At 39.1% G+C, this 23319-nt stretch overlaps 1 protein-coding gene across 1 annotated transcript; it reads right to left on the bottom strand.

Moving 5' to 3' along the window:
- Positions 1-1146: 1146 nt before the first annotated feature.
- On the bottom strand, positions 1147-20790 carry PABPN1 (poly(A) binding protein nuclear 1). The gene is made up of 7 exons (XM_086870700.1): positions 20635-20790; positions 19027-19141; positions 16863-16930; positions 16638-16744; positions 11507-11594; positions 7656-7804; positions 1147-1349 (listed from the first exon to the last, which is right to left on the bottom strand). The coding sequence occupies exons 2-7, from the start codon at positions 19106-19108 to the stop codon at positions 1310-1312; spliced, it is 534 nt and encodes a 177-aa protein (XP_086726826.1). The 5' UTR covers positions 19109-19141; positions 20635-20790; the 3' UTR covers positions 1147-1309.
- Between the last annotated feature and the right edge of the window lie 2529 nt (positions 20791-23319).

Genomic DNA, 23319 nt, shown 5'->3' on the forward strand with positions numbered 1-23319 from the left:
GGAGGCCCCGCCTTTTTCCCGCCCTTTTTTGCGCCCCCCCCCCCCCCCCCCCCTTTTCCCCTCAGGGTTGTTTGTGCGTGAGGGGAAGGGGGCGTGGCTTGAAGGCGCGACTGGGATTGGTCGGCGGTGTCACGTGGTGGGAAAAGGGTGAAAGCGCGGCGCTGATTGGCGGAGGGGAAGGGGAGAGATGAGAGGAGGGCGGTGATTGGTGGAGAGGGGGGAAGGCGGGAAAAGGGGCGGGGTTTGAGGGGAATTTGGGGGAAAATCGGGGGAATTTGGGAAAATTTGGGAAAAACGGGGAATTCTGAGGGGAAATGCGGGGGGAAAAGGGGGAATTTGGGGGGAAAACGGGGAATTTCGGGAAATTTTGGGGAAAAACCGGGAAATTTGGGAAAAAAACGGGAATTTTGGGCAAAAAATTGAATTTTTGGGGATAATTGGGGAATTCTGTGGGAAAATTTGGGGGGATTTGGGAAAAATGGGGAAATTAGGGGAAAAAATGGGGAAATTTGGGGAAAAAATGGGAAATTTTGGGGTAAAATGGGGAAAAATTGGGAATTTTGGGGAAAAATTTGAATATTTGGAGGGAATTTTGGGGGAAAAATTGGGAAATTTGGGAAAACTTGGGGGAAAAAAGGAAGAAATGGGGAAAAAAGGGGAAATTCTGGGGAAAAAATCGCCTCAAAAAATTTTTTAAAATATTTTTTTTATTATTTTTTTTTCTCTCCCCCTCCCCCCCCCAAAAAATAATAAAAAAATTTAAAAAAAATTAAATTTTTTTCTTTTTTTTTTTTAATTTTTTTTTTCTACCCCTCCCCCACAACCCCCCAAAAAAAAAACCCCCCCCAAGCCCCTCCCCCACCTTTCAAACCCTCCCAAAATCCCCCAAAATTTTATTTTTTAATTTAAATTTTTTTTTTTTATCCTTTTTTTTTTTTTTTTTCCCCTCCCCCTCCCCCGACTTTTTTTTTTTTTAATTTATTTTTTTTTTATAATTTTTTATAATTTTTTTTTTTTCCGTCTTCGGCTCCACCTGCAAAAAAAACAAACTCGGGAATTTTTTTTTTTTTTTTGGGGTGAAAAAAGGGGAAAAAAATGAAAAAGAAAAATTAAAAACTTAAAATTAGAATTGAAAATAAAATTTGGGGATTTTTTCCGGATTTTTTTTGGGTTTTTTTTGGGGTTTTTTGGGGTTTTTTTGATTGGGGTGGGGGAGGGGCGGGCTTGCCCCTCCCCCCACCCTTGGGGGGGTTTTTTGTTGATTTTTTTTTGGGGAGATTTTGGGGGTTTTTGGGTATTTTTTTTTTTGTTAATATGGGGAGTACCAGGAGGTGGCTCGGGATCGGCCCCTGCGGAGAGAAATGGGGAGAAAAATCAGGATTTTGGGAAAAAAGGAGGAGATTGACGCAAAGTGACGCAAAATGGAACGAAAATGACCCAAAATTGACCTGAAATGACCCAAATTGACCTGAAATGACCCAAAATGACTCAAAATTGACCCAAAATGACCCAAAATTGACCTAAAATGACCCAAAATTGACCTAAAATGACCCAAAATTGACCCAAATTGACCCAAAATTGCCCAAAACGATCCAAAATTGACCCCAAATTACCCAAAATTGACCTGAAATGACCCAAAATGTTCCCAAATCGACCCAAAATGACCCAGAATGACCCAAAATTGACCTGAAATGACCCAAAATTGACCCAAATTGACCCAAAATTGACCTGAAATGACCCAAAATTGACCTAAAATGACCCAAAATGACCCAAAATTGACCCAAAAGTTACCCAAATTGACCCAAAATTGACCCCAAATTACCCAAAATGACCCAGAATGACCCAAAATAGACCTGAAATGACCCAAAATTGACCAAAAATGTCCCAAAATTGGCTCAAAATGACCCAAAATGTTCCCAAAATGACCCAAAATTGACCTAAAATGTCCCAAAATGACCCAAAATTGACCTAAAATGACCCAAATTGACCCGAAATGACCCAGAATGACCCAAAATAGACCTGAAATGACCCAAAATTGACCAAAAATGTCCCAAAATTGGCTCAAAATGACCCAAAATGTTCCCAAAATGACCCAAAATTGACCTAAAATGTCCCAAAATGACCCAAAATTGACCTAAAATGACCCAAGTTGACCCGAAATGACCCAGAATGACCCAAAATGTCCCAAAATTGACCTGAAATGACCCAAAAATGACCTAAAATGACCCAAAATTGACCTGAAATTGACCTAAAATGACGTAAATTCACCCAAATTGACCCAAAACAGACCCAAAATGACCCAAATTGACCCGAAATGACCCAGAATGACCCAAAATGTCCCAAAATTGACTCAAATTGACCCAAAATGACCCAAATTGACCCAAAATTGACCTAAAATGACCCAAAATGTTCCCAACTTGACCCAAAATGACCCAAAATGTTCCCAAATTGACCCAAAATGACCCAAAATTGACCTAAATTAACCCAAAATGTTCCCAAAATGACCCAAAATCGACCTAAAATGACCCAAAATTGACTTAAAATGTCCCAAAATGACGTAAATTCACCCAAAATGACCCAAATTTGACCTAAAATGTCCCAAAATGACGTAAATTCACCCAAATTGACCCAAAATTGGCTCAAAATGATCCAAAATTGACCCAAAATAGCCCAAAAATGTCCCAAAATGACCCAAAATGACCCAAAATGACCCGAATTGACCAAAAATTGATATAAGATGACCCAAATTCACCCAAAATCGACTTAAAATGTCCCAAAATGACCCAAAATTGACCTAAAATGACCCAAAATTGACCTAAAATGACCCAAAATGACCCAAAATTGACTTAAAATGTCCCAAAATGACCCAAAATTGACCTAAAATGACCCAAAATTGACCTAAAATGACCCAAAATTACCCAAAATTGCCCAAAAATGACCCAAAATTGACCTGAAATGGCCTAAAATGACCCAAAATTGACCCAAAATTGGCTCAAAATGACCCAAAATGTTCCCAAAATGACCCAAAATTGACTTAAATGTCCCAAAATGACGTAAATTCACCCAAATTGACCCAAAATGACCCAAAATGTTCCCAAACTGACACAAAATGTCCCAAAATTGACCTAAAATGACCCAAAATTGACCCAAAATTGATCTAAAATGACCCAAAATAGACCTAAATTGACCCAAAATGTTCCCAAAATTGACCTGAAATGACCCAAAATGACCCAAAATTGACCTGAAATTGACCAAAAGTGACCCAAAATGACCCAAAATGACCCAAAATTGACCCAAAATGACCCAAAATGACCCAAAATTGACCTGAAATGACCCAAAATTGACCCAAATTGACCCAAAATTGACCTGAAATGACCCAAATTGACCCAAATTTGACCTAAAATGACCCAAAATGACCCAAAATGGCCCAAAATGACCCAAAATCGACCTAAAATGACCCAAAATGATGCAAAATTGACCTAAAATGTCCCAAAATTGACCCAAATTGACCCAAAATTGACCTAAAATGTCCCAAAATTGACCCAAATTGACCCAAAATTGACCTGAAATGACCCAAAATGTTCCCAAAATGACCCAAAATTGACTTAAAATGTCCCAAAATGACCCAAAATTGACCCAAAATGTCCCAAAATTGACCCCCAAAAAAAAATCAAAAATAACCCTAAAAAATCCTTCAAAAATCCCCAAAAAATCCTAAAAAATCGGAAAAAATTCCAAAAAAATCCCAAAAAAATCCCAGAAAATTCCCAACCCCTAAAAACCCCGAAATAGCCCCAAAACGTCCCTGAAAACCCTAAAAAAACCCCCAAAAATCCAAATTAACCCTTAAAAACCCTTTAAAAAATCCATAAAAAATCCTTAAAAAATCCTAAAAAAATCGTAAAAAATTCCTAAAAAATCTTAAAAAAATCGTAAAAAATCCTAAAAAAATCCCAAAAAATCGTAAAAAATCCCAAAAAATTCCCAATCCCTAAAAACTCCCAAATAACCTCAAAAATGCCCCAAAAATCCAAATTAACCCTTAAAAACCCTTTAAAAAATCTGAAAAAAATCCGAAAAAAATCCGAAAAAAATCCCAAAAAAATCGAAAAAAAATCGAAAAAAAATCGAAAAAAATCCCAAAAAAATCCCAAAAATTCCCAAAAAAATCCCAAAAAATTCCCCAAATCCCAGATGACCCAAAACCTGTGGATTTTGCCCCAAATACCTGTAGCCTCCAAATTAACCCTTAAAAACCCTTTAAAAAATCTGAAAAAAATCCTTAAAAAATCCGAAAAAAATCTAAAAAAATTCGAAAAAAATCCCAAAAAATTCCCAAAAATTCCCCAAATCCCAGATTTCCCAAAACCTGAGGATTTTGCCCCAAATACCTGTAGGCTCCAAATTAACCCTTAAAAACCCTTTAAAAAACCCCCAAAAAATCCGAAAAAAATCCAAAAAAAATCAAAAAAAAATCGAAAAAAATCCCAAAAAAATCGTAAAAAAATTTTAAAAATTCCCAAAAAATTCCCACAACTTCCACAATCCCTGGATTTCCCAAAACCTGTGGAATTTGCCCCAAATACCTGTAGCCTCTGGCGCGGGGCCGTGCGTAGCCGCTGTAGAAGCGACAGAATTGCCCCCAAAAAATCCCCTAAAAAATCCCCAAAAAATCCTAAAAAATCCCCAAAAATTCCTAAAAAATTCCTAAAAAATCCCAGAAAATTCCCAATCCCTAAAAACCCTGAAATATCCCCAAAAAATCCCTAAAAACCTCAAAAATCCAAATGAGCCTCCAAAAATCCTTAAAAAAAAATCGAAAAAAATTCGAAAAAAAATCGAAAAAAAATCGAAAAAAATCCCCAAAAAATCCTAAAAAAATCCTAAAAATTCCCAAAAAAATCCTAAAAAATTCCCAAAAAAATCCCCAAAATTCCCCAAATCCCAGATGACCCAAAACCGGTGGATTTTGCCCCAAATACCTGTAGCCTCCAAATTAACCCTTAAAAAATCCCCAAAAAATCCGAAAAAAATCCGAAAAAAATTGAAAAAAAATCGAAAAAAAATCAAAAAAAAATCGTAAAAAATCCCAAAAAATTCCCAAAAATTCCCCAAATCCCAGATGACCCAAAACCAGTGTATTTTTCCCCAAATACCTGTAGCCTCTGGCGCGGGGCCGTGCGTAGCCGCTGTAGAAGCGACAGAATTGACCCCCAAAAAAACCCCTAAAAAATCCCTAAAAAATTCCTAAAAAATCCCAAAAAAATCCTAAAAAATCCCAGAAAATTCCCAATCCCAAAAAACCCCGAAATAGCCCCAAAACGTCCCTCAAAACCCTAAAAAATGACCCAAAAATCCAAATTAACCCTTAAAAATCCTTTAAAAAATCCCGAAAAAATCCGAAAAAAATCCTAAAAAAATCGTAAAAAATTCCTAAAAAATCTTAAAAAAATCCTAAAAAATCCCAAAAAAATCCCAAAAAATCGTAAAAAATCCCAAAAAATTCCCAATCCCTAAAAACTCCCAAATATCCCCAAAAATGCCCCAAAAATCCAAATTAACCCTTAAAAACCCTTTAAAAAACCCCGAAAAATCCGAAAAAAATCCTTAAAAAATCGAAAAAAAATCGTAAAAAATCCCAAAAAAATCCCAAAAATTCCCAAAAAAATCCCAAAAAATTCCCCAAATCCCAGATGACCCAAAACCGGTGCATTTTGCCCCAAATACCTGTAGCCTCCAAATTAACCCTTAAAAACCCTGTAAAAAATCCCGAAAAAATCCTTAAAAAATCCAAAAAAAATCCGAAAAAAATTCCTAAATATCCCAAAAAAATCCTAAAAAATCCCAAAAAATTCCCAATCCCTAAAACTCCCAAATAACCTCGAAAATGCCCCAAAAATCCAAATTAACCCTTAAAAACCCTTTAAAAAACCCCGAAAAATCCGAAAAAAATCCTTAAAAAATCGAAAAAAAATCGAAAAAAAATCGTAAAAAATCCCAAAAAAATCCCAAAAATTCCCAAAAAAATCCCAAAAATTCCCCAAATCCCAGATTTCCCAAAACCGGTGGATTTTGCCCCAAATACCTGTAGCCTCTGGCGCGGGGCCGTGCGTAGCCGCTGTAGAAGCGACAGAATTGACCCCCAAAAAAACCCCTAAAAAATCCCTAAAAAATTCCTAAAAAATCCCAAAAAAATCCTAAAAAATTCCTAAAAAATCTCAAAAAATCCCAGAAAATCCCCAAGTCCCAAAACCGGTGGAATTTGCCCCAAATACCTGTAGCCTCCAAATTAACCCTTAAAAACCCTTTAAAAAATCCGAAAAAAATCCGAAAAAAATCGAAAAAAAATCGTAAAAAATCCCAAAAAAATCCCAAAAATTCCCAAAAAAATCCCAAAAATCCCCAGACCCCCCAGAATCCCAAAACTTGAGGATTTTTCCCCAAATACCTGTAGCCTCTGGCGCGGGGCCGTGCGTAGCCGCTGTAGAAGCGACAGAATTGACCCCCAAAAAAACCCCTAAAAAATCCCTAAAAATCCCTAAAAAATCCTAAAAAATCCCAAAAAAATCCTAAAAAATCCCAGAAAATTCCCAATCCCAAAAAACCCCGAAATAGCCCCAAAACGCCCCTCAAAACCCTAAAAAATGACCCAAAAATCCAAATTAACCCTTAAAAACCCTTTAAAAAATCCCGAAAAAATCCTTAAAAAATCCTAAAAAAATCGTAAAAAATTCCTAAAAAATCTTAAAAAAATCCTAAAAAATCCCAAAAAAATCCCAAAAAAATCGTAAAAAATCCCAAAAAATTCCCAATCCCTAAAAACTCCCAAATAACCTCAAAAATGCCCCAAAAATCCAAATTAACCCTTAAAAACCCTTTAAAAAATCCCGAAAAAATCCGAAAAAAACCGAAAAAAATTTAAAAAAAAATCGAAAAAAAATCGAAAAAAAATCGAAAAAAAATCGAAAAAAATCCCAAAAATTCCCAAAAAAATCCCAAAAATCCCCAGACCCCCCAGAATCCCAAAACTTGAGGATTTTTCCCCAAATACCTGTAGCCTCTGGCGCGGGGCCGTGCGTAGCCGCTGTAGAAGCGACAGAATTGACCCCCAAAAAAACCCCTAAAAAATCCCTAAAAAATTCCTAAAAAATCCCAAAAAAATCCTAAAAAATTCCTAAAAAAATCGTAAAAAATCCTAAAAAAATCCCCAAAAAATCCCAGAAAATCCCAGAATCCCAAAACCGGTGGAATTTGCCCCAAATGCCTGTAGCCTCCAAATTAACCCTTAAAAACCCTTTAAAAAATCCCCAAAAAAATCCGAAAAAAATCCGAAAAAAATAAAAAAAAATCGAAAAAAAATCGAAAAAAAATTGAAAAAAATCCCAAAAAAATCCCAAAAATTCCCCAAATCCCAGATTTCCCAAAACTTGAGGATTTTGCCCCAAATACCTGTAGCCTCCAAATTAACCCTTAAAAACCCTTTAAAAAAGACCCCAAAAATCCGAAAAAAATCGAAAAAAAATCGAAAAAAAATCGAAAAAAATTCAAAAAAAATCGAAAAAAAATCGAAAAAAAATCGTAAAAAATCCCAAAAAAATCCCAAAAATTCCCCAAATCCCAGATTTCCCAAAAGTTGAGGATTTTTCCCCAAATACCTGTAGCCTCTGGCGCGGGGCCGTGCGTAGCCGCTGTAGAAGCGGGAGCGCTGGGAGCCGAACCCACCCCCCCGCCCCCGGAATCGTCCCCGGGGGAATCCGCGGTCGGTGCTGCTGATCCCGGGGCGGTTGGTGCGCTTGGGGATCACCTGCAGGGGGGGATTTGGGGTGAAAAGGGGGGGATTTGGGAAAAAAAGGGGGAAAAATGGTGAGAAACGGTGAAAATTTGGGGAAAATCGGTGAAAAAATGACAAAAATCGGTGAAAAAATGGGGAAAATAGAGGGAAAAAAGGGGAAAAATGGGGAAAATGGGGAAATTTGGAGGGAAAAGGGGGAGATTTGGGGTGAAAAGGGGGAGATTTGGGAAAAAATGGGGGAAAAATGGTGAGAAACGGTGAAAATTTGACGAAAATCGGTGAAAATTTGGCGAAAATCTGGCGAAAATCGGTGAAAATTTGGCGAAAATAGAGGGGAAAATGGGGAAAAATGGGGAAAAAAGGGGAAATTTGGAGGGAAATTGGGAAGATTTGGGGTGAAATGAGAGGGATTTGGGAAAAAATGGGGGAGATTTGGTGAGAAATGGTGAAAAAATGGTGAAAATCGGTGAAAAAATGATGAAAATCGGTGAAAAAATGGGGAAAATAGAGGGAAAAAAGGGGAAAAATGGGGGAAAAAGGGGAAATTTGGAGGGAAAATGGGGAGATTTGGGGTGAAAAGGGGGGGATTTAGGAAAAAAAGGGGGAAAAATGGTGAGAAACGGTGAAAAAATGGGGAAAATCGGTGAAAAAATGACAAAAATCGGTGAAAATTCGATGAAAATAGAGGAAAAAACGGGTAGAATAGGAGGAGAAAGAGAGGAAAATGTGGGAATTTGGGGAAAATGGGGAATTTTGGGGTGAAAAGGGGAGGATTTGGGAAAAAAAGGAGAAAATTTGGTGAAAAAAGGTGAAAATTTGGGGAAAATAGGTGAAAATTTGGCGAAAATCGGTGAAAATTTGATGAAAATAGAGGGAAAAATGGGGAAAAAGGGGAAAAATGGGGGGAAAAGGGGAAATTTGGAGGAAAATTGGGGAGATTTGGGGTGAAAAGAGGAGGATTTGGGAAAAAATGGGGGAGATTTGGTGAGAAATGGTGAAAATTTGACGAAAATCGGTGAAAATTTGACGAAAATCGGTGAAAATTTGGCGAAAATAGAGGGGAAAAATGGGGAAAAAGGGGGAAAAAAGGGGAAATTTGGAGGAAAATGGGGAGATTTGGGGTGAAAAGAGGGAGATTTGGGAAAAAATGGGGGAGATTTAGTGAGAAACGGTGAAAATTTGGTGAAAATCGGTGAAAAAATGACAAAAATCGGTGAAAAAATGGGGAAAATAGGGGGAAAAATGAGGAAAATGGGGGAAAGGGAAGGAAAATGGGGGAATTTGGGAAAAATGGGGAATTTTGGGGTGAAAAGGGGGGGATTTGGGAAAAAATGGGGGAGAAATGGTGAGAAACGGTGAAAAAATGGGGAAAATCGGTGAAAATTTGGGGAAAATCGAGGGGAAAAAATGGGGAAAATAGGGGGAAAAATGACAAAAATAGAAGGAAAAATGGGGAAAAATGGGGGAAAAAAGGGAAAATTTGGAGGGAAAAGGGGGAGATTTGGGGTGAAAAAGGGGAGATTTGGGAAAAAGTGGGGGAGAAATGGTGAGAAACGGTGAAAAAATGGGGAAAATCGGTGAAAATTTGGTGAAAATCGAGGGGAAAAATGGGGAAAAATTGGGGGGAAAAAGGGAAAAAAAACAGGAAAAAATGATGGAAAATTGGGAAAGATTGGGCAAAAAAATCAGGAATGAAAATGGGGAAAAAACCTGAGAAAAATTGGAAAAAAATTGGGGAAAAAGGGAAAAAAAATCGAAAAAAAATTGAAAAAAAATTGAAAAAAATGGGGAAAATTGGGGAAAAAATGGGAAAAAATGGGGAAAAATTGGGGAAAAAATCAGGAAAAAAATGGGGAAAAAACTCAGAAAAAATGGAAAAAAATTGGGAAAAATGGGAAAAAAATCAAAAAAAAATTGAAAAAAAATTCAAAAAAAATGGGGAAAAAATGGGAAAAAAGGGGAAAAAATGGGAAAAAAACCAGGAAAAAATGATGGAAAATTGGGAAAAATTGGGCAAAAAACCAGGAAAGAAAATGGGGAAAAAAATTGAGAAAAAATGGAAAAAAATTGGGGAAAATGGGAAAAAAAATTGAAAAAAAATCGAAAAAAAATTGAAAAAAATGGGGAAAAAATGGGGGAAATTGGGGAAAAAATGGGGAAAAATGAGGAAAATTGGGGAAAAAATCAGGAAAAAAATGGGGAAAAAACTCAGAAAAAATGGAAAAAAATTGGGAAAAATGGGAGAAAAAATCAAAAAAAAATTGAAAAAAAATCGGAAAAAAATCGGGAAAAATCCCCAAAAATTGGGAAAAATTTGGGAAAACTGGGGAAGGGTTGGGAATGTTGGGAATGTTGGGAATTGTGGGAATTGGGGGCTCTGACCTTGATCTGTCGGCCGCGGAACAGCGACTCGTCCAGCGCCATGGAGGGGGAAAAAATGGGGAAAAAATGGGGAAAAATTGGGGAAAAAATGGGGAAAAAATGGGGAAAAAAAGCAGGAAAAAATGATGGAAAATTGGGAAAAATTGGGCAAAAAATCAGGGAAAAAAATGGGGAAAATCCTCAGAAAAAATGGAAAAAAATTGGGGAAAAATGGGAAAAAAATCGAAAAAAAATTCAAAAAAATGGGGAAAAAATGGGGAAAATTGGGGAAAAAATGGGAAAAAATGGGGAAAAATTGGGGAAAAAATCAGGAAAAAAAATGGGGAAAAAACCTGAGAAAAATCGGGAAAAAATCGGGAAAAAATCGAAAAAAATGGGAAAAAAATCGAAAAAAAATTCAAAAAAATGGGGAAAAAATGGGAAAAATGGGGAAAAAAAGCAGGAAAAAATGATGGAAAATTGGGAAAGATTGGGCAAAAAATCAGGAAAAAAAATGGGGAAAATCCTCAGAAAAAATGGAAAAAAATTGGGGAAAAATGGGGAAAAAAATTGAAAAGAAATTGAAAAAAATTCAAAAAAATGGGGAAAAAATGGGGAAAAATTGGGGAAAAAATCAGGAAAAAAATGGGGAAAAAACTCAGAAAAAATGGAAAAAAATTGGGAAAAATGGGAGAAAAAATCGAAAAAAAATTGAAAAAAAATTCAAAAAAAATGGGGAAAAAATGGGAAAAAATGGGGAAAAATTGGGGAAAAATTGGGCAAAAAATCAGGAAAAAAAATGGGGAAAATCCTCAGAAAAAATGGAAAAAAATTGGGAAAAATGGGAAAAAAATCAGAAAAAAAATCAAAAAAAAATTGAAAAAAAATCGAAAAAAAATCGAAAAAAAATCGGGAAAAATCCCCAAAAATTGGGAAAAATTTGGGAAAACTGGGGAAGGGTTGGGAATGTTGGGAATTGTGGGAATTGGGGGCTCTGACCTTGATCTGTCGGCCGCGGAACAGCGACTCGTCCAGCGCCATGGAGGGGGAAAAAATGGGGAAAAATTGGGGAAAAATGGGGAAAAAAATCAGAAAAAATTGGGGAAAAAAGCAGGAAAAAATGATGGAAAATTGGGAAAGATTGGGCAAAAAATCAGGAAAAAAAATGGGGAAAAAACCTGAGAAAAATCGGGAAAAAATCGGGAAAAAATCCAAAAAAAATCGAAAAAAAATCGAAAAAAAATGGGAAAAAAATCGGGAAAAATCCCCAAAAATTGGGAAAAATTTGGGAAAACTGGGGAAGGGTTGGGAATGTCGGGAATGTTGGGAATTGTGGGAATTGGGGGCTCTGACCTTGATCTGTCGGCCGCGGAACAGCGACTCGTCCAGCGCCATGGAGGTTCGCACCGACTCCTTGTCGGAGAACTCGATGTAGGCGAAGCTGCCGGGGGAGGAGATGAGGTCAGAGCCGGAATTTTCCCGGAATTCCGGCCCTGGAGGGACCCCCCCGGAGTGGGGGAGGGGTGGGGAGTTCATGGGAATTTTTGGGATTTTTTTGGGAATTTTTTGGGGTTTTTTAGGGATTTTTTTGGGGTTTTTTTGGGAATTTTTGGGGATTTTTTGGGGAATTTTTGGGGATTTTTTTTGGGATTTTTTGGGATTTTTTGGGGTTTTTTAGGGATTTTTTGGGGGATTTTTTGGGATTTTTTTTGGGGTTTTTTTGGGATTTTTTTGGAATTTTTGGGGATTTTTTTGGGGATTTTTTTGGGATTTTTTGGGTTTTTTTGGGGGATTTTTTTGGGGATTTTTGGGGATTTTTTTGGATTTTTTTTTTGGATTTTTTTGGGTTTTTTTGAGATTCCTTTGGGATATTTTGGGGATATTTTTGGGATTTTTTTGGGTTTTTTTGGGGGATTTTTTTGGAGATTTTTTGGGATTTTTTTGGGGTTTTTTTTTGGATTTTTTTGGGTTTTTTTCAGGTTTTTTTGCGATTCCTTTGGGATATTTTTGGGATTTTTTTGGGGATTTTTTGGGGTTTTTTTTGGTTTTTTTTGGGATTTTTTGGGGATTTTTTGGGGTTTTTTTTGGTTTTTTCTGGGATTTTTTTGGGGATTTCTTGGGGGGTTTTTTTGGGTTTTTTTGGAGATTTTTTTGGGGTTTTTTTGGGATATTTTTGGGATTTTTTTGGGGATTTTTGGGGATTTTTTAGGGATTTTTTTGGGGATTTTTTGGGGATTTTTTACGAATTTTTTGAGGATTTTTTGGGATTTTTTTGGGGATTTTTTGGGATTTTTTTTGGGATTTTTGGGGAATTTTTGGGGATTTTTTACGAATTTTTTGGGGGTTTTTTTGGGATTTTTTGGGATTTTTTGGGGGGTTTTTTTGGATTTTTTGGGGTTTTTTGGGGATTTTTTGGGATTTTTACCATAAACCCCGCCCACACCCCATAAATCACCATAAACCACCCCAAATTAGCATAAATCTGCATAAACCTAAAAAAAACCCCTTAAAAAAACCCAAAACCCCCTCAAAAAACCCCAAAAAAACGTAAAAAAAACCCTTTAAAAAACCTCAAAAAAATCCCTAAAAATCTGCTTAAAAAACCCAAATAAATCCCAAAAACAATCCCAAAAAAATCCCAAAAATCCTTTAAAAACCTGAAAAATACTAAAAATCGCCAAAAAACCCAAAATCCCCTCAAGAATCCCCTAAAAAACTCAAAAAAACCCTCAAAAAGCTGCAAAAAAACCCACAAAAAAAAACCTTTAAAAAACACAAAAAAACCGCTTAAGAAACCCAAAAAAAATCCCAAAAAAATCCCAAAAAATCCCCAAAATTCTTCAAAACCCCAAAAACCCCTCTAAAAACCCCCAAAACCCAAAAACCACCTCAAAAACCCCCAAAATCCCCTCAAAAAAATTAAAAATCTCCTCAAAAAACCCCCAAATTCCATTTTCCCGCCATTTTCCCCTCAGGGAAAAAAACCCCTCAGGGGCGCGGCCTAACCCCCGGTAATTACCATAAACCCCGCCCACACCCCCATAAATCACCATAAACCACCCCAAATTAGCATAAATCTGCATAAACCTAAAAAATACCCCTTAAAAAAACCCCAAAATCCCCTCAAAAAACCCCAAAAAAACCTCAAAAAACTCTAAAAAAACCCTTAAAAAAACCAAATAAAAGCCAAAAAAAATCAAAACAAACCACAAAAATCTTTTAAAAACCTAAAAATTGCCAAAAAACCTAAAATCCCCTCAAAAAAAACCCCAAAACACTCAAAACTCCCCCCAAAAAACGCAAGAAAACCCTCAAAAAAAACCTTTGAAAAACACAAAAAAACACTTAAAAAACACCAAAAAAATCCCAAAAAAATCCCAAAAAATCCCCAAAATTCTTCAAAACCCCAAAAACCCCTCAAAAAACCCCAAAAACCCAAAAACCACCTCAAAAACCCCCAAAATCCCCTCAAAAAACACGATTTCCCCTCATAAAAAAACCCAAAATCCCGTTTTCCCGCCATTTTCCCCTCAGGGAAAAAACCCCTCAGGGGCGCGGCCTAACCCCCGCTAATTACCATAAACCCCGCCCACACCCCCATAAATCACCATAAACCATCCCAAATTAGCATAAATCTGCATAAACCTAAAAAATACCCCTTAAAAAACCCCAAAATCCCCTCAAAAAACCCCAAAAAACCTCAAAAAACTCTAAAAAAACCCCTTAAAAAATCAAATAGAATCCAAAAAAATCCCTAAAAATCCCAAAAATCCTTTAAAAACCTAAAAAAATGCAAAAAACCCAAAATCCCCTCAAAAAACCCTCAAAAAACCTCAAAAAGCCGCTTAAAAGCCCTCAAAGAACTGCGAGAAAACCTAAAAAAAAACCCTTAAAACACATAAAAACCACTTAAAAACCTAAAAAAAAAATTAACAAAAAATCCCAAAAAATCCCCAAAATTCCTTAAAAAACCCAAAAACCCCAAAACCACCTCAAGAAACCCAAAAAAACCCCAAAATCCCCTCAAAAAACACGATTTCCCCTCATAAAAAACCCCAAAATCCCGTTTTCCCGCCATTTTCCCCTCAGGGGAAAAAAACCCCTCAGGGGCGCGGCCTAACCCCCGCTAATTACCATAAACCCCGCCCACACCCCCATAAATCACCATAAACCACCCCAAATTAGCATAAATCTGCATAAACCTAAAAAAACCCCTTTAAAAACCCCAAAATCCCCTCAAGAAACCCCAAAAAAACGTAATAAAAACCCTTTAAAAAACCACAAAAAAATCCCTAAAAATCTGCTTAAAAAACCCAAATAAACCCCAAAAAAAATCCCAAAAAAATCCCAAAAATCCTTTAAAAACCTGAAAAATACTAAAAATCGCCAAAAAACCCAAAATCCCCTCAAGAATCCCCTAAAAAACTCAAAAAAACCCTCAAAAAGCTGCAAAAAAACCCACAAAAAAAAACCTTTAAAAAACACAAAAAAACCGCTTAAGAAACCCAAAAAAAATCCCAAAAAAATCCCAAAAAATCCCCAAAATTCTTCAAAACCCCAAAAACCCCTCAAAAAAACCCGAAAAACCCAAAAACCACCTGAAAAACCCCAAAATCCCCTCAAAAAAATGAAAAATCTCCTCAAAAAACCCCAAAATTCCGTTTTCCCGCCATTTTCCCCTCAGGGAAAAAACCCCTCAGGGGCGCGGCCTAACCCCCGGTAATTACCATAAACCCCGCCCACACCCCCATAAATCACCATAAACCACCCCAAATTAGCATAAATCTGCATAAACCTAAAAAATACCCCTTAAAAAACCCCAAAATCGCCTCAAAAAACCCCAAAAATCCTCAAAAAAATGTAAAAAAAATCCTAAAAAAACCCCTTAAAAAATCAAATAGAATCCAAAAAAAATCCCTAAAATCCTTTAAAAACCTAAAAAAACCTAAAAATATGCAAAAAACCCAAAATCCCCTCAAAAAACCCTCAAAAAACCTCAAAAAGCCGCTTAAAAGCCCTCAAAGAACTGCGAGAAAACCTAAAAAAAAACCCTTAAAACACATAAAAACCACTTAAAAACCTAAAAAAAAAATTAACAAAAAATCCCAAAAAATCCCCAAAATTCCTTAAAAAACCCAAAAACCCCTCAAGAAACCCAAAAAACCCCCAAAATCCCCTCAAAAACCACGATTTTCCCTCATAAAAAAACCCAAAATCCCGTTTTCCCGCCATTTTCCCCTCAGGGGAAAAACCCCCTCAGGGGCGCGGCCTAACCCCCGCTAATTACCATAAACCCCGCCCACACCCCCATAAATCACCATAAACCACCCCAAATTAGCATAAATCTGCATAAACCTAAAAAATACCCCGTAAAAAACCCCAAAATCGCCTCAAAAAACCCCAAAAAAACTCAAAAAACTCTAAAAAAAACCAAATAAAACCCTTAAAAAATCCAAAAAAACCACAAAAATCTTTTAAAAACCTAAGAATTGCCAAAAAAACTGAAATCCCCTCAAAAAAACCCCCCAAAACACTCAAAACTCCCCCCCAAAAAACCCAAGAAAACCCTCAAAAAAAACCTTTAAAAAACCCAAAAAAACCCTTAAAAAACCCCAAAAAATCCCCAAAATTTTTTAAAAATCCTAAAAAACCCAAAAACCCCAAAAACACCTCAAGAAACCCAAAAAAACCCCCAAAATCCCCTCAAAAAACACGATTTCCCCTCATAAAAAAACCCAAAATCCCGTTTTCCCGCCATTTTCCCCTCGGGGAAAAAACCCCTCAGGGGCGCGGCCTAACCCCTGCTAATTACCATAAACCCCGCCCACACCCCCATAAATCACCATAAACCACCCCAAATTAGCATAAATCTGCATAAACCTAAAAAATACCCCTTAAAAAACCTCAAAATCGCCTCAAAAAAACCCAAAAATCCTCAAAAAAATGTAAAAAAAATCCTTTAAAAAACCTCAAAAAAACCCCTAAAAATCCGCTTAAAAAACCCAAATAAATCCCAAAAAAATCCCAAAAAAATCCCAAAAATCCTTTAAAAACCTGAAAAATACTAAAAATCGCCAAAAAACCCAAAATCCCCTCAAGAAACCCCTAAAAAACTCCTCAAAAAACTGCAAAAAACCCCTCAAAAAACCATAAAAAACCGCTTAAAAAAACCCCAAAAAAACCCAAAAAAATTCCAAAAAATCCTCAAAATTCTTCAAAACCCCAAAAACCCCTCAAAAAACCCCCAAAACCCAAAAACCACCTCAAAAACCCCAAAAATCCCCTCAAAAAAATGAAAAATCCCCTCAAAAAACCCCCAAATTTCGTTTTCCCGCCATTTTCCCCTCAGGGGAAAAACCCCCTCAGGGGCGCGGCCTAACCCCCGCTAATTACCATAAACCCCGCCCACACCCCCATAAATCACCATAAACCACCCCAAATCAGCATAAACGAGTGGAAATTAGCATAAATTTGCATAAATTACCCCTTGGGGTGCCCGCTGTACTTGTCGCAGAGGATGGTGACGCGGTTGACGGAGCCGCAGCCGTGGAAATGCGCCTCCAGCTCCTCGGCCGTGGCGCCGTAATCCACCTTGGGGGGGAAAAAAAACATTCCAGAACATTCCTGGGGAATTCTGGGGATTTTTTGGGATTTTTTGGGGTTTTTTTGGGGTTTTTTTGGGGTTTTTTGGGGTTTTTTTGTCCCTTACGTTGCCGACGTAGATGGAGCGAGCGTCGGCTTCCATTTTCTCCTCCAGGGACATGATCACCGGGCCGGCTGTGAGAGGGGGGAAAAAATGGGAATTGTTTGGGAATTCTGGGGGTTTTGGGAATTTTTGGGAATTTTTGGGGTTTTTTTGGGATTTTTTGGGATTTTTTTGGGGATTTTTTGGGGATTTTTTTTGGGATTTTTTGGGATTTTTTTCGATTTTTTTGGGGGATTTTTTGCATTTTTTTTTAATTTTTTTGGGGATTTTTGGGATTTTTTAGGGATTTTTTAGGACTTCTGGGAGTTTTTGGGGATTTTTGGGGAATTTTGGGGATTTTTGGGATTTTTGGGGGATTTTTGGGGATTTTTTGGGAATTTTTTTGGGAATTTTTTTGGATTTTTTTTATTTTTTAGGGATTTTTTGGGGGATTTTTGTGATTTTTTTGGGATTTTTTTGGGGAATTTTTTAAAATTTTTTAGGGATTTCTGGGAGTTTTTTTGGGGATTTTTGGGGAATTTTGGGGATTTTTTTGGATTTTTTTTTTTATTTTTTAGGGATTTTTTGGGGGATTTTTTAGGGGATTTTTTGTGATTTTTTTTGAATTTTTTTTGGATTTTTTTGGATTTTTGGGATTTTTTTTGATTTTTTGGGATTTTTTTTTATTTCTATTTTTTAGGGGATTTTTGGGATTATTTAGGGACTTTTTGGGGATTTTTTTTTTTTAATTTTTAGGGGTTTCAGGGAGTTTTTGGGGATTTTTTGGAATTTTTTTGGGATTTTTTTAGGGATTTTTGGGATTTTTTTTTTGATTTTTTAGGAATTTTTTTTTGATTTTTTAGTGGATTTTTAAAGGAGTTTTTGGGGATTTTTTTTTTAATTTTTAGGGGTTTCTGAGAGTTTTTGGGGATTTTTGGGGAATTTAGGGGATTTTTTGGATGATTTCCCCCATTTTAATTCCAATTTCACATTTTAATTCCATTTTCCCTCATTTTTCCCCATTTTAATTCCATTTTTCCTCATTTTTCCCCATTTTAATTCAAATCTTCCCCATTTTAATTCCATTTTTTCCCACTTTAGCTCAATTTTTTTCCATTTTTTCCCCATTTTTGGTCAATTTTTTTCCCCAGGGTTTTTTTGGCTGATTTTGTGCCATTTTTGGGTCATTTTCTGCCATTTTTGGGCTGATTTTGGGTCATTTTTGGGCTGAATTTGGGCCATTTTTGGGCCATTTTTGGGTCATTTTCTGCCATTTTTGGGCTGATTTTGTTGCCATTTTTGGGCTGAATTTGGGCCATTTTTGGGCTGAATTTGGGCCATTTTTGGATCAGTTTTTGTTGCCATTTTTGGGTCATTTTGTGCCATTTTTGGGCTGAATTTGTGCCATTTTTGGGCTGAATTTGTGCCATTTTTGTGCCATTTTTGATCCGTTTTTTGTGCCATTTTTGATCCATTTTTGTTGCCATTTTTGGGCTGATTTCGATGCCATTTTTGGGCTGAATTTGTGCCATTTTTGGGTCATTTTTAGGCTGAATTTGGGCCATTTTGTGCCATTTTTGGGCTGAATTTGGGCCATTTTTGGGTCATTTTCTGCCATTTTTGGGCTGATTTTGGGTCATTTTTGGGCTGAATTTGTGCCATTTTTGTGCCATTTTTTGATCCGTTTTTGTTGCCATTTTTGGGCTGAATTTGGGCCATTTTTGGGTCATTTTTAGGCTGAATTTGGGCCATTTTTGGGTCATTTTTGGGTCATTTTGTGCCATTTTTGGGCTGAATTTGGGCCATTTTTGGGCCATTTTGGATCCGTTTTTTGTGCCATTTTTGAGTCATTTTGTGCCATTTTTGGGCTGAATTTGGGCCATTTTTGGGCTGTTTTTGGGCCATTTTTGGGCTGAATTTGGGCCATTTTTGGGCCATTTTTGATCCATTTTTTGTGCCATTTTTGATCCGGTTTTGTCGTCATTTTTGGGCTGATTTTGGGCTGATTTTGGGGCATTTTGGGGCTGATTTTGGTGCCATTTTTGGGCTGATTTCGATGCCATTTTTGGGCTGAATTTGGGTCATTTTTGTGCCATTTTTGATCCGTTTTTGTTGCCATTTTGGGGCTGATTTTGGTGCCATTTTTGGGCTGATTTTGGGCCGTTTTGGGTCATTTTTCCCCTCTCACCGTTGCCCGGAGGGGGGCTCATGTTCATCTGTTTCTCCACCTCGTTCTGCAGCTCTTTCAGCTTTTCCGCCTCCTCCTCCATCTCCCTCACCCGGGCCTTGATCGCCTCCAGCTCCTGCAAAATTCACAAAAAAATTCACATTTTCATCCCCAAAATCCACCTGGAAAACAAAAATCCCAAAATTCTCCTTTTTATCCCTCAAATTCTCCTTTTTTCCCAAAAAAAAATCTCATTTTTATCAGCCAAATTCTGCTTTTTTCCCCCAAAATTCTCATTTTTTCCCTCAGTTTCCCGTTTTTATCCCTCAAATTCCCATTTTTTCCCCTCAGATTCTCCCTTTTATCCATCAAAATCTCATTTTTATTCCCAAAATCCACCTGGAAAACAAAAATGCCCAAATTCTCCTTTTTATCCCTCAAGATCCGCTTTTTTCCCCCTCAAAAATCTCATTTTTTCCCTCAATTTCCCATTTTTATCCCCCAAATTCCCTTTTTTTCCCTCAAATTGTCCCTTTTATCCTCAAAATCTGCTTTTTTTCCCCCAAAAAATCTCATTTTTATCCCTCAAATTCTGCTTTTTTCCATCAAAATCTGCTTTTATTCCCCAAATTCCCATTTTTTTCCCTCAAATTCTCACTTTTACCATCAAAATCTCAATTTCATCTCTCAAACACAAATTTTCTCCTAAACTCCCATTTTTCCCCCTCAAAAATCTCACTTTTATCCTCCAAATCCCCGCTTTTATCCCCCAAATTCCCATTTTTATCCCTTGAATTCCCAGTTTTACCCCTCAAATCCTCTTTTTTCCCTCAGATCCTCCTTTTTTCTCTCAAATTCCCCATTTTCCCCCCTCAAATCCCAATTTTTCCTCTCAAATCCCATTTTTCCCCTCAAATTTCCCATTTTTCCCCTCAAATCCCAACTTTTCCCCTCAAATCCTAATTTTTTCCCTCAAATCCCCATTTCCCCCCTCTACTCCTCCTTTATCCCTCAAATCCCAATTCTTTCCCCTCAAATCCCAATTTTTTCCCCTCAAAACCTTTCTTATCCCCTCAAACCCCCCATTTTTCCCCTCAGATCCTCCTTTTATTCCCCAAATCCCCATTTTTTCCCCTCAAATCCCAACTTTTCTCCTCAAATCCCAGTTTTTCCCCTCAAATTCTCCCTTCACCTCCCAACCTCCCTTTCTTCCCCTCAAACCCTCCTTTATCCCTCAAATTCCCCCTTTAAACGCCCAAATCCCACTTTTTTCCCTCAAACCTTCCTTTACCCCAAATAATTCCTGTTTTTCCCCCCAAATTCCCAACTTTTCTCCTCAAATTCCCCATTTTTCCCCTCAAACCCTCCTTTATCCCCTCAAATTCCACATTTTTCCCCTCAAACCCTCCTTTTCCCCCCTCAAATCCCCATTTTCCCCCTCAAATCCCCAATTTTTCCCCTCAAATCCCAACTTTGTCCTCAAACCTCAACTCTTCCCCCACAAATTCCCAATTTTTCCCCACAAATTCCCAATTTTTCCCCTCAGACTCCTTTCCCCCCCCCACCAACCCCCATCCCTTTCCCGCCTTTTTCCTTCCCGCCTCCCCCCCTCACGCTCCCCTCACTCACCGGGTCCTCAATGGCGGCTTCTCCCGCCTCTCCTTCCCCCAGCCCCGCTTCCTCCTCCAGTTCCTCCCCGGTGGCTTCGTGAGGCGGCCCCGGCGCTGAGGCGGCGGCGGCGGCGGCGGCGGCAGCGGCGGCGGCTCCGGCCCCGGTTCCCCCCGCCGCCCCTCCCGACCCTCCCCCGGCCCCTCCGCGGCCGCTCCCTCCCCGGCCCCGGCTCCCCCCTTCTCCCAGCGCCGCCTCCTCCGGCCCCGCCGCCGCCCCCAGGCCGTTGCCGTAAGGCGGGGAAGGATCCCCGGTTCCTCCGGGACCCCCCGGGCCCGCCCCGGTTCCGGCCGCGGCTCCTCCGGCAGCCGCCGCCATGGCCGCCATGGCCGCCCGCCCGCGCCGTGAGAGGCCGTGAGGGGGCGGCCAATCACAGAGCGCGGTGGGGCTTCGTGGGCGGGACTTCGCGCGAACGAACCAATCAGCGATCGGATCGCCCGATAGGCGGGTGAGGCGGCCAATAGAACGGCGGATGCGCTAGGGGACTCTAACCAATCGGATTAAAGGAAGGCGGGACAAAGAGGAGGGCGGCCAATAGAAACAGGAGGCGGGAAGAGCGGAGACCAACGCCGGCGGAAGACGGGGGCGTGGCTTGGCGGCATCTAACCAATAGCAACGCGCATCTCGGCGGAACGGGCGTGGCTAAGAGAAGACAACCAATAGCGACGCGCCTGAGGGCGGAAACTGCTTGAGGATTCAGCCAATCGGCGCTGGGGGGCGGGGTTAGGCAGAGCGGACCAATAGGAAGGCGCGGGAGGCGTGGTTTGCTCTTAAAGGAGCCCTCACCGCTTCCCTCAGCGCCGTCAATTAACGAGCGAGGCTTAATTAAGCTAATTAGCGAGCGAATAAATTAATTAATAATTAATTAAGCGGGGACGAGCGCTGCGCGTAACTGGGGACGCCTCAATTAGGCTCATTAGCGTTAATTAGCGTGCGGACGGGGCTTAATTAGCGCGCGGAGGGGGTTAATTAGCATCCAATCCATTGATTGAGCGGGCAGCCGGTTAATTAAATCGCCTTTAATTGTGTTTTTAATTGCGGAGGGTCTTAATTAGCGGCCAAGCGGGCGGCGGGGAGCTCAATTAGCGGAAGGGGTTAATTAGAAACCCCGCGGAGGCCCCGGGGAGTTAATTAATAACCCGCTAATGACGGCGCGGGGTGGTTAATTAGTCATGTATTAACGAGAAACTGGAGGGTAATTAATGAGGCGTTAATTGCGGTGGGGGAAGGGAGAGGGGGAAGCGTGAGGGGAGAGGGGGCGTGGCCTAAAAGGGGGCGGGGTTGGGGGAGAGGGAGTGGTTTAATCCCTTTTATGGGCATTGAGAGGCGTGGCCTCGCCTTTTAAGGAAGAAAGGGGCGTGGTTTATGTGTGGGCGGGGTTTGAGGAAAGCGGTGGTCAAGGGAGGGGGCGTGGCTAGAGGTTGATTGACGGGGGAAACGGCGTCGCGAGCGGAGGGGGCGGAGACTGCGCTGAGGGGGAGAAAAAAGGCGGGAAAGCGACGAGGCGGGAAAACGTGAGGGGGGCGGAAAAAAAAAATGGGGATTTGGGTGAAAAAATGGGAATTTCGGTTAAAAAACCGGGGATTTGTGGGGAAAAATGGGAAATTCTGAGGGGAAAAATGGGAATTTGGGTGGAAAAATGGGAATTCGGGTAAAAAACCGGGGAATTTTGAGGGGAAAAATGGGAAATTCTGAGGGGAAAAAGGGGAGGATTTCGGTGAAAATGAGGGAATTTTGGTTAAAAACGGGGAATTTGGGTTAAAAACGGGGAATTTTGAGGGGAAAAAAGGGAAATTTGGGTGAAAAACCGGCGAGTTTTGAGGGGAAAAATGGGAATTTTGAGGGGGGGGAAAAAGGGAAATTTGGGTTAAAAATGGAATTTTGGCGAACAAAAGGGAATTTTGAGAAGAAAAAGGGGGAATTTGGGTTTAAAAAAAAAGTGAAATTTGGGTGAAAAAAGCGGGAATTGGAGGCTCCGGGAGGGATTTTGGGGGAATTTTGGGAGATTTGAGGAATCCGTGAGGGAATTTTGGGGTTTTTTTGAGGAAAATTCGGGATTTCCTGAGGGGATTTTTGATTTTTCTGAGGGAAATTTGGGAGATTTTGGGGTTTTCTGAGGGATTTTGGAAATTTAGGGGGAGTTTTGAGCATTTTTGGGCACTTTTAGGGAATTTCAGGTGGTTTTGGAAAGTTTCTTTATTTTCTTTTTGTTCCCTTTCTTTTTCTTCTTTTTTTTGGGCCCTTTTCCCTTTTCTTCTGATTTTTCTCTTTTTCACTCTTTTTTGCTTTTTTCTCCTTTTTTCCCCTCAAAAAATCCCTTTTTTAAAACTCTTTTTTTTTCCCTTTTTCCCCTCATTTCCCCCCCTTTTCCCCCATTTTTTCCCCAATTTTTCCCATTTTTTATTCCCATTTTTTCCCCCTTTTTTTTCTTATTCTTTCCCCCATTTTTTCCCCAATTTTCCCCCTTTTAATTCCCATTTTTATTCCCATTTTCCCCTCAATTTTCCCCCCTTTTATTCCCATTTTTCTCCCTTTTTATTCCCATTTTCCCCCCAATTTTCCCCCATTTTTTCCCCATTTTCCCCATTATTTTTTCCATTATTTTTCCCCTTTTTATTCCCATTTTTTCCCCATTTTTCCCCTCAT

The sequence above is a fragment of the Cyanistes caeruleus genome, chromosome 33 (genome assembly GCF_971803275.1).
Source record: "Cyanistes caeruleus chromosome 33, bCyaCae1.hap1.1, whole genome shotgun sequence".
Lineage (NCBI taxonomy): Eukaryota > Metazoa > Chordata > Aves > Passeriformes > Paridae > Cyanistes > Cyanistes caeruleus.